Source organism: Tachysurus fulvidraco, chromosome 19, assembly GCF_022655615.1.
Source record: "Tachysurus fulvidraco isolate hzauxx_2018 chromosome 19, HZAU_PFXX_2.0, whole genome shotgun sequence".
NCBI classification, from domain to species: Eukaryota; Metazoa; Chordata; class Actinopteri; order Siluriformes; family Bagridae; genus Tachysurus; species Tachysurus fulvidraco.
The window spans coordinates 4,913,854-4,925,199 of NC_062536.1; the positions used below are offsets into that span (position 1 = coordinate 4,913,854).

The following is an 11,346-nucleotide window of genomic DNA, read 5'->3' on the forward strand; positions in this document are numbered from 1 at the left end:
TAATAAAAATATCACAAAAATAAAAACAAAAAAATCCAGACATTTACTAATCCAACCAATTTTGAAAGTGAGATTAGAATAACCTATGGTACAGTCAGCATTCTAGTTCATCCCAACGGGCCAGATATTCAAAGGTAAGCTGATCGGATTTTGGTTATCGGATTGGATCAAATCTTGAAAATGGGTTGTTCAAAAGGGAAAGAAGGAATCTGAAATCCGATTAGATTACAAAATACAATCCATTTTAATCTGGATCAAACCTTCAGTTTGTGTCGTTCAAAACTTGTCAGTAGGATTTGGATAACTTTAATCCAAAAAAACAGGATTATCATTCCAACATATCACAACGTGGGCTACCAGCTATGTAAAGAACAGGTAGAAGAGCCAACATGGGGTCACTGTAAGAGTGTAAGAGATACACCGAAAACAGTGCATCTGGATCAGGGTGATCCAATCCAATGTTGCTTTGAAAAACCGGCATAAAAGTACGACGGATTACCTGATCCTGAACAGGAAAAAATGGGATTTTCCAAATCCAGATCAAGGATTGTTGTGCAGGACACAACAATTCTTATACACCAATCTTGATAAACCATGTCTCCGTGAAACCCACTTAAAACAGATTTATCCCTTAGTTCCAGAAATGCTACAGCAGATGGGTGTGATAATGAGGGTACACACACATACTCTTGGCCATATAGTATTATCATTATTATTTACATTCCATCACTACACAAAAGTGTTGAACGTTACTACTGTATGTATCTAACACAATACGAGCCAAATGTTAAAGCAAAACACAGACTCCATCAGTTAAAGCAGACACGAACAATGAGCAGGGCAGCACAGGTTTTATTTATTTATTTATAAACCATTCATACAAAGCAACAAAATTAGTTCATCACATTTATAATATTTCTCTTTTCCACATTCTGTGATGTAATCCAGGCTTTAATTTAATACTGACCTGTCTTTAACCTGACACAGCTGACTGCTTATTACACAGTGTTAAAAATCGTTCTGACATTTGAACATTATGGTGTACTACACGGGTGTAGCCGATAGATTTTACACCAAATGTAGAATTCCGTTCTTGAAATCTTAGAAGAAGGAGCTCCAAGTTCTGTGGTGTTTTATATATTACACAAGTCTGTACTGTGGCAAGGAAGATATACAACTTGGGATCTTCAATAGAGCTTTCCAGATCACATTAAGAGGTAATCAAGTAGAACACCTGCAGACAATAGCAACAGTAGTCACAACAAAATCTCTCGGACACTGAAAATGAGTGTCAGGCTGAGTGGGTAAGGTTATAGATGTGAGGCGCACTAGAAATTGTTTTTAAAAAAAAAAAATTAGATCCATGATGTTATGATCAACCACCAAAACAAAATCAACCACTAAGAATTTCTAATAAAATTAGGTCGTGTGCCTGAATGACTTTCTATATGTTCAATCTTGGCATGCTGTGAAAGTTTTACCAGTGGCAAATCTCCGCAAAAAGATATTCGTTAAGGATTTTTGGACATTACGTGAATGGAATGAGTTTGCTTGCTCAACATATAGGAAACTAGTAAATTACAAAAAAAAAGCCACAGGATCCAGCACAATCATCTGGAAGAGACGTTTGGTCACGTAGCCATGGAATGCCTCATCGCTACTATCTCTGTGTGCCGCCGTATTTGAAACGCGTCGAGAAGGTGGAATTAAACTAGATTAAACTGAATGCACAAGCACGGAACATTACTTATATGTAAATTCACACAAAAAGTGAAATGTTAGGTAAACGTAGCAAAGAAATCTGTAAATTGTTAACAATTTCCAGATTAACAATAAGTTAACAGCCCTATTCTTAAGGCTTTTGTGTTGCTGTTCAGATATTTCTCCAGAAAGACCTCGGATGTTTATCTAAAACGCGTGTCCTGCATCTTTCAGCACCTGTCATATCCAATTGTCCCAGTGTCTTGTGTTACCTGTACCTACATAAAATAAATATTATATCTGCATTCACCTAAGTAAAACACAAGAGATGAACAGGAACTCCCACAAAATATTTAGTATATCAAATCATATTAAAAAAAAAAGTCCTGAAATTGAGGAATGGGGTAAGAGTGGATTCTAAAATAATGTAGTGGTGGTGATTGTGTTGGGGTGGGGTGGTTTGGGGTGGGGGCTAAGCGTCCCACCTCCTGTTGAGTTCTCGTAATTAGAGAAATATTAACTGAAAAAGTATCGTATAGTCTTTTACAGCTCAGAGCGGGATGGTAGGTGCGAATAAAGACAAAGTCTCTGTCCCAAAGTCTGGGTGTATATCATGCCTTGGTCAGCAGCTCTTGGGCCCAGCTCCCGATGGCAGTTGTTGTATCTTGCAAGTAAATCCATGTACTGTTAGTGAATGCCACTACATGGTTCTGCATGCAGTGTAGTGATACTTCACCACTACAGGGGGGAAAAAAACAGACATCTTTAGCATATAATTAATAATCCAGCATGCAATAATACAACATTATGAATCGTTTTGTTGGAATTGTTAATTTCATGGACTTCGCACCTCATATAGGTAAAAAACATTCATTCTTATCCTTGAAGGGAGGAAAATCCTGTCTGTGTAGATTTTGTTTCCCCTCTCCTCCAACTACACATTTCTTATAGTTTATAATGTGGTTCTTTGTGAATAAAAGTGATTTGTGTTTGACTTGTGAGTTCCACATCCCAGTGTGGTCAGGCAAGTGTGGACCCTTATACATCAGCAAGGAAAAGATGTTATGACTTACTCAGTGTGCAACAACTAAACCTGTTTATGTTTGTTGTTTATGATTGATTGAACAGCAGAGGATCTGCACTTTATCCACAAGGCTGATAACTACGTGTCACAAAGACCAACAAGCACTGTAGGCTTTTTGGTTACATGAACATCTCCTTACAAGAGCTTTCCTGTATCTTTCAAAATGACATCAGACCCGGACTTCTGTGATCAACAGTACCCAAAAGGAGGAGGCTGCAGAGGCAGAGGCTGCTGAACCCAGGGATTTTAACCAACTGCTCTTTTTCTATTCAAATGACACCTCGGTGATTGTTATGAAGCTCAATTAATATCAATATTATCTCAAGTGTTAATGCAATCAAATTTTGGAGTGAATGCATAAATCTTTACATTTATAATTTGGTGAACTTGTAGTACAGTACATTCTCTTTACGATACGAATCCTCTGTTCTTAATCAATTTAGTTTTTTACAGATAAGAAACATACAGAATTTGTTCTATGTTCAAATTGTCTTCAAAATTTTCAAATAGAATGAAATTGAAACACACTGTGACCGGAGCATATAGTTATAGATGTTCTTTTTACTGCCACTATAGGAATGATTGGTCTTGGATTAAGGGTTTCACATAAATGTTCATTCATTACAGTTGAATGTCAAAAATGAATAAGCCATTAAAATAAAAGCATCTGGAAACATGCGTGGTGCTGGTTACTGACTTGCAGGAGTCCTGCAGTGACTGCCACAGATGCTGGAGTGCCGTAACAATGTACTGCAGGCCAGGTAAGATATAGTTCTGATGCACAAACAGCAGCAGCTCCTTTACAAATTCCAAAAACTGGAAAACACTCTCTGGGGTGTTGGCATTGATCTGCCAATAAGAGAAGAGGAAAATATTCACACATCTGGACATGCACATGAGAGTTTACAGCGTTAAAAGGTTCAAATCAAAGATCATAACAGCCATTTTATAATATGCAGACTTTAAAGCTTCACCTGTTGTGGGAAAAATCCAGAAATGAAATGACTCTCACCCATTCTATGAGCAGTGGTGTGCTCTCCTGCAACCACAGCATCAAATCAGAACTCTTCTGTGCAATTAAAGCTGAAGCCATCTTCAGCTTCTCGAAAATAGCTTCCAAAAACGGACCCACTGCCTCCACAGCCAGAGAGTAATAATGCGGCAAGGTTCCGGCTAACCAGCTACACACGTGGACACAAGGTTGCTATTTAGAACATGATTGTTTTTAACTTAGACAATTGTGTTGGTTTTGTCGGTGGATTATTACTTGATGCCCTGCTGGCTGTAATGGGACCCTTTTCTCCAGACTTGCCAGGACACGGCAGTGACGCCGCTCTTCTGCAGGTACAGTGCTGTGGTGGAGTCGGCAAAGGTGCCATGTGACCTCACATCGTGAGCAATAAAACCGGCAACAAACACCAACAGCACCATCAGTGCCTTCGACCATGGGAAGCCTTGAGAGCGAATTTTCATTTGCAGAGTCTACGTCAAGGAGCAGAGGGATGATGAGTGAAAACTATTAGCACAATGTCACCCGTTTGATATTTTGTTGTGAAAAATATTTAGATTTAGATATAAATAAGGCTTTAAGTTCATCAAGGAATGTCAAGGACAAGAGAAGTCATGTTATAACCTCAGATTCAGCCTAGAATATCATGTAAGGAAGATAACATGACAAAAAGTGTGTTGTTATACCACAGAAATGATATTAGAGACAAGAAATGTGTCAGAAATACGTCTTACACTGCAGACAGCATTGCATTCCTTCACATCGTTCAAGTTAGCTGTGGATCTAATCTCTTCGTTGGTCACTCTGAAAGACTGGATTGTTTCCTGAAGGCTATTTCGCAACTACAAAGAAAAAGAAAATGATATTTAAAATCAGGAGTACACAAAAGCAGAAATAAAAAAAAAAAAAAAACAAGACAGTAATATTTATCTGCCACTGTACCTTTGGTGGGAGCGTGCTCCATAAACTGAGCAGATGATTCAACAGGAGGCTGTTTGGGAAGACAAAGCACAATATTTAACAGATTTACCAGTACCTCATTTAACGAAACACGTAAACAGAAAGGCTGATCATTTAAAGTGCTATTTTTCTACATAAGTTTTGCGTAACTTGTTAGGAATAGTTTACCTGGATTGGGTTAGGTGTTTGGTGTAAAGCTGCCTCCATACACCCAAACTCTGTGCATCCACACAAAGGCACTCGGTCAGGCTGCTCAGTAACTGCAAATAAAATCAGATCAGGTTTTCGCTCCATTTGTTCTCATTTCTCTATTGAATTCTAAAACAAGATGCATTTTGCACTTGGCTTTATTTGCATCTTCCTATCCTTCTTATAGCTTTCTGTGCCCAAGCAAAAACAGAAAGCAGTGAAAGATAAATATTTTTTTGGACTTTTTTTTTGGTAAGTTGTCCCGGCATTCGTTTATCCAACTTTTGTGTATTTCTTGCCGACAACACGCACTTAAGTGATGTACAATATTTTCCTACCTGACGCTACCGAGGAGCTTGTGTTAGGTGTTGCAATGAATGATTTGTATTTGATATGAGGAATGTTCTATTTAATTTCTGATAGCATCCATTCATACCATTCTAACCCCACATCGCTGCAGCCATGCTAGGCCATGCTGTAAAAAAAACCCCGCACTATTTATGCTCCTGAATTGCAAATGTGAAATTTTTCTCCAAAGTTGTTCAGTGAAAGTTTGGAAGAATTCGTTTTGGAGGCCTGGCAGCTAAATTTGGTGTGTTCTTTGGAGCTCGTTTCACCCTCATTGCAAATAAATTCTTATAGACCTGGACTGAGCAGAAACTACCACTAGTAGTGGTACTAGATAGAGCTGGGCGATAAATCGATTTTACGTATGCAATACTGACAGGATTTTTAAGTTTTGAAGAATTTTATCCCACCAAAGTCCTACACAGTTGGTGCAAACATTTTATCTGTGTGAAAACTTCTTACCTCTTTCTTCATGCTATCAGGACAATTGGCCGTGGCTCTGGAGAGAAAGGAAGGGAAGTACGTATGCAGTGTAGATTCCGGTTTCGCTCCAAATGCTAGAACCTTCAACCGTGGGTAGAGCCTCCTCAACTGCTCCTGCAAGCTGAAGGCACGGCAGATTTTTAGCAAATCAAGTCTATAACACTGAGTCTTTAGTCTAATAACAAGTCACTAGAAAATGTCTATTTCACATACATATACACACAAGCACACTCTGGTGTTTAGTGTGAAATAATTACCTTTGTGACAGGGCATTTTTGGGCATGTAGGCAAAATCCAGCAGAGGGAAGAACTCTTTTGGGCCCATTACCCCAAACCCTTTAGACAAATTGGCATGAAGCCTATAAGGGAGATGGAACAGGTTACACACGTACACACGGTATAAATTTACCACTTATAGTGTGTATGAAATTAAGCCTGAAGGTGCAAGAACTAAATCAGCAATAACTCACGTGAGCAGTCTCTCTAGGTAAGCAATGGCATAAGCAGACAGAGTTTTCACTCCTAGAACAGGGAGCATGATGCCCAGCCAAACTACATGATGAGAAAAATAAACACAGAAAAACCAAACACAAGATTATACAATAACTCATGAAACAGGACATCTAATCCATACCAGGTAATCTTTCTCTTTAAGGCCACATACGTTTTAAAAACTCACCTTTTATGCCTTGGGCAAGGTCGTAGAAGCCAGCTTGTCCGAGAGCCCACATAATGCTCAGACACTTGGCTGGACGGTTCTGGTGTGAGCGCAGCAGCTCCAAGTGCTATAATATACACACAGTCTCAATCAGTTGACAAAAAAAGATTAATACACTATAACCGCTTAAACTAAACGATAAAAAAAAAAAATCCTTAAAAAGGATCCACTTGCTTGTTTCCTTAAGTGACTGGCAGTATCTGAACACTTGTGTAATGCTACAGTAACAGTTAAATTACTGCGTGTATGTGATCTGACACACACTTATGTACTACTTTAGATTGCCAGCAAGAACACCAGTTAGTTTCTGAATTTTTCATTCATTCATGACCCTTTTTGGGTACAAGCCTTCTGGATTACCTTGATTAGTAAATACTTTTGATTGTAAGCGGTCAGTGTGTTTAGTCATCGTGCATGAAATCACTAATCGCCGTTTTATAAGGAAACCATAGGGACAGGGATGATTAGTATGATTTAGTGGCTGTCTCTTGTAATTCTTGTAATGTTCTTGATGTACATGAAACACACTTAGGTTATAGTTGCTTCTGAACCTTTACATTAGTAGTCCCTCCCAAATTTCCACTTCACTTTATGAATACGGGCTATGGAATTTCTGCAGACCCGAGAAAGCAATCGTGGCAAGCAACCAAGGGTATCCCCCCCCCAAGTTCTAACCAAACAGCTGGACAGCAAATGGATGTAAATTTCCACTTACTTCAGGAAGACTGAGCATGGCTATTTTGGGTTTGCTCATCATGATCGCCTGGATGCACATCCTGTAGCCATGCAGTGGGTCACCTGTCAAAAATAAAATTACACACAGGTTGATTCCTCACTACCAGGAACCCAGATCGCTGAAAACCTACCATCTAATTGAAAATGGCTAAAAGTAAAACTGCACAGAGTTGAGCGGGGTGGTATAGGTAACAAACAGTAGAGGAGCAACCTATAAAATAGCATATGTATACGATATACGATGCCGTTTTTTAATTTGTGTATAGTGCTCACACTAAAAGTTCCAACCAGAAGACGTGCACTTCAAGTACCCGGTATGTTGCACTTATACAACCAGATAGATGAAATGTGGAATTTTAGACACGTCCTGCTCCTTGAGAAACCTTTGCCGGTTTGCTTATACCCAGGACGTTGCATTACATGTATTTGTCTTTGTTTGCCATAAACTGAAAAACAATTTCTGAAAAACTTCCACTTAATAAAAATGACCCTTTTTAACATTCGTACACTAGAGGATGGACTGCATTTGGGATGCAGCATTAGGTTTTACTGACCCAGCTAGCAGAATATTTACCTGCGGGTCTATCCAACTCCCGAAGCATAGTGAACACACAGTGATCAAAGAATTCTTGTAGTGCGTCACCGCTTTTCCCCAACAGATTCTTAATTATGCCACGCAAATCCTTTCCAGCGAGGCAGTATGGGTAATCTGCAGAGAGATTTATTTGTTGAAACCACAAACTGACGATATAAAGAAACATGCTTCAAACTGAAAAAGGTAACATCACAGAAGCATTTCCGCTCTTGTCCAACACCTCAGCACTATAATTCTGGGCGGTTACTTAAATACCCGCTCTGTGAACTCCATATTCAGTATACGGTGGAGACACATCAGTAACACACCGTGAGCATAGCTGCTGAGCGTGGGATCTGGGTCAGGTGCAAGCAGTTTGCTGTTGAGATACCCAGCCAGATCCTTCACCCAGACAGATGGATTCTCAGGAAACATGAGTTGACTTTTCTCCAGCTGTTGCTTCAACTCCAATAAATCCAGCTAGAAAAAAAAAGAAAGGAATATATAGCTACCCACACAGCTAGAAAGAGATTATTTTGTAGACACTATTTATAATCCCCCACCCCACCCCACACACAGGGGAAAATTAGTACATTTAGAGAATGCAAAACATACTTATACTGGTATGTATCATAACATTTACTCACAGCTTTGACAGCTTCCTCCAAAGTTTTATAGTTTGTCGGTTTTGAGCTGCTGTTGGACTGGGATTTCTTTGTCTGCTTTGGTACGTTGACCTTTTTCTGCTGAGTCTCAGCTGGGGGAGGAACCTGTTCCTTGTTCTGCTTCTTTCCGATCTTCTCCAAACCCTCAAATATTGTCTCTGACATCTTTATGTCGGATGCTGCAATCAATGCAAAAGAAGGTTTTGTTCAATGCATGTCAAAAGGGCCTCCTGTCAATCCCAAGAGACAAACGTGCTGTCTTATTTTGCAAGACGTCCTCTTGCCTCTCAGAGACACTCAGAACATTTTGCAACACCAGGCAGACAAACCACTGCAAAATTGTGATAGAGTGCAAAAATTTTGAAACTGAACTTTGGCACATATTTTCCTTAACGCCTTAATCCAGACCAATCTATATATATATATATATATATATCTTTTTTTTTCCAAAATCCCTACACCAGCTCCAAATTGTGCGCCATATACAGAAACTACAGACTGCTACAATTACAAAAAATATAAAAGCAAACCCTCAGTATGCCGGGTACAAAAGTACAGTCACTCATGAAAGCGTACTCACAACAGTCAATTGAACAGAAGTCTTCGACTCATCTACATTTACATTTAAAACGACTGAGTTCGATTACACCGATGTGCTGATTCAGGCATGTCTGAAAGAGGAGCTGGCTGCTATTTATTTGTACAAACAATACAGCAAACAAAAATTATTTGTATAAAAAGTGATACAACTAGTTGTAGATTAACTAATGGATTATTTCTTGGGGATACACAGATTACCTTTATGTACTTTATTTATTATTTACTTTAAACAATCTTTAGTCTGTTTAAAATTCCTTATACATATTTTCCCTTTGCTATATATTATGTTCTGTCTAACAGTCATATATAAACATATGCGTCTAACACGCGCGTCTAACAGTCCTGTATAACACGCACGTCTAACAGTCCTGTATAACACGCGCGACTAACAGTCCTGTATAACACGCGCGTCTAACAGTCCTGTATAACACGCGCGACTAACAGTCCTGTATAACACGCGCGTCTAACAGTCCTGTATAACACGCGCGTCTAACAGTCCTGTATAACACGCACGTCTAACAGTCCTGTATAACACGCGCGACTAACAGTCCTGTATAACACGCGCGACTAACAGTCCTGTATAACACGCGCGTCTAACAGTCCTGTATAACACGCGCGTCTAACAGTCCTGTATAACACGCACGTCTAACAGTCCTGTATAACACGCGCGACTAACAGTCCTGTATAACACGCGCGTCTAACAGTCCTGTATAACACGCGCGTCTAACAGTCCTGTATAACACGCGCGTCTAACAGTCCTGTATAACACGCGCGTCTAACAGTCCTGTATAACACGCGCGTCTAACAGTCCTGTATAACACGCGCGTCTAACAGTCCTGTATAACACACGCGTCTAACAGTCCTGTATAACACACACGTATTACACCATTTAGTTATATATTCCTGATTTCACACAGTTTAAATAAAGTGATTTTGAATATAAGTGAAGGATGTTAACGAAGCCCCGCCCCCATGGCAAAAATAAATGATTGACAAGAATCTTATCCAAACACAAATAAGTATTCCAGACCGGAAGTCAATTTTCCAAACGTCGACTTTATACACTTGCAATAAGACCACGGCTTAAAACATCGTTTATATAGAAATCTAACAAGTTATTTAAACTATTAATAATAGTCTACTACTGTACCTTTAAACCTGAATATCCGCGTGCTGCTAAAACCTATTTACCTCTTTTAGACAATGTTTAACTAGCAAAAGCTTCTCACATCTGGATTCGATACTGAATGTTGTGTTACCTGTGTTAAATATATATTTTAATTGTTAGTTTTTTTTTTAAGTTTGGGGATTTATAACTCGTACTGTTATTATACTAACGTAAAAAAATTGACAGAACAGCAAGCTAACGCTAATGCTAACGTCTACAGCTGCAAGCGCGTTAGCATTTAGCTAGCTAGCTAGCATACATATTAGCATACTATAGACGGACGTGTCACATGACATTCGGTATATAATGTGAGTGTGAATATTTAATTTCACTTACGGTACAGGTGAAGTTTGGGAGAATTAGACTCGCCCAAAGTTTTTCTGGACTTCTTGTCGACTTGACTCTTAGCAGCAACGCTGTTCTGTTTCTTGCCTCTTTTCACCACCTCCCATTTACCAACAGAACCGTTATTATTCGCAGACGAAGCCATGGTAATTTAGCGTCTAAACAGCAGGAAACGCTCGTGTTTCAAATGTATTTTTGTTTGTTTGTTTAATTGCCCTTGAGCTCGTTTACAAAATAATGGTCGCAGGTCAGCATTCAGCTACAGCTGCGACTTTAAACCGTCTTTATGCCACGTCTGCTCTGGGGGCATGACGTCATCACGTATCCGAGCGTGCTGTCATGGTTTTGTTGCTGATTTGTCCCACAATGTATCACAATTTATGCTACTGCCATTATTTATTTATTTATTTATTGTACAAGTTCTAGCATCCACATCTGACATTTATTTGTAAACTAAACATAAATAAAGCAGACTTCTTGTTTACAATGTGCACAATGTTGTAGTTAATTAGGAAGTGCAATTAAGTTAATTAAGGAAATGCAAACTGCTTATCTAAACCTGTCTCCTGTCTCTCTTTACCTTCATATTCAGAGTTGATGCTATTTAGTACTCAGTTTCTTCCTGGTGGTGTGTTAGTTCCCAGATTTGTAAACGGATTGGTTGGCCAACATGCTGCAATCATTAATGGGAATGAACTTAATCATATAACAATAGACCAGTGGCACTCACATGGCACACAATGAAGACTACGGAGAGGACTCACTGG

The 11,346-nt window shown here is 39.1% G+C and overlaps 1 protein-coding gene across 1 annotated transcript; it reads right to left on the reverse strand.

Moving 5' to 3' along the window:
• Positions 1–832: 832 nt before the first annotated feature.
• Positions 833–10,910, reverse strand: tmem214 (transmembrane protein 214). Its single transcript, XM_027151610.2, has 17 exons — positions 10,571–10,910; positions 8,449–8,645; positions 8,131–8,281; positions 7,802–7,936; positions 7,208–7,290; positions 6,454–6,559; positions 6,245–6,326; positions 6,032–6,133; positions 5,754–5,895; positions 4,923–5,014; positions 4,737–4,785; positions 4,529–4,636; positions 4,053–4,267; positions 3,798–3,966; positions 3,483–3,634; positions 2,319–2,439; positions 833–1,234 (listed from the first exon to the last, which is right to left on the reverse strand). The coding sequence occupies exons 1-17, from the start codon at positions 10,722–10,724 to the stop codon at positions 1,211–1,213; spliced, it is 2,082 nt and encodes a 693-aa protein (XP_027007411.2). The 5' UTR covers positions 10,725–10,910; the 3' UTR covers positions 833–1,210.
• Between the last annotated feature and the right edge of the window lie 436 nt (positions 10,911–11,346).

What these genes read in the sequence shown, in the direction of transcription:
- tmem214 (XM_027151610.2), bottom strand. Translation starts at nt 10,724, where the DNA reads ATGGCTTCGTCTGCGAATAATAACGGTTCTGTTGGTAAATGGGAGGTG. An exon ending in CCATGCTCAGTCTTCCTGAA is followed by an intron (nt 6,560 to 7,207) that starts GTAAGTGGAAAT and finishes TGTATATTATAG; the next exon opens with CACTTGGAGCTGCTGCGCTC. An exon ending in AAACACCTAACCCAATCCAG is followed by an intron (nt 4,786 to 4,922) that starts GTAAACTATTCC and finishes CTTCCCAAACAG; the next exon opens with CCTCCTGTTGAATCATCTGC.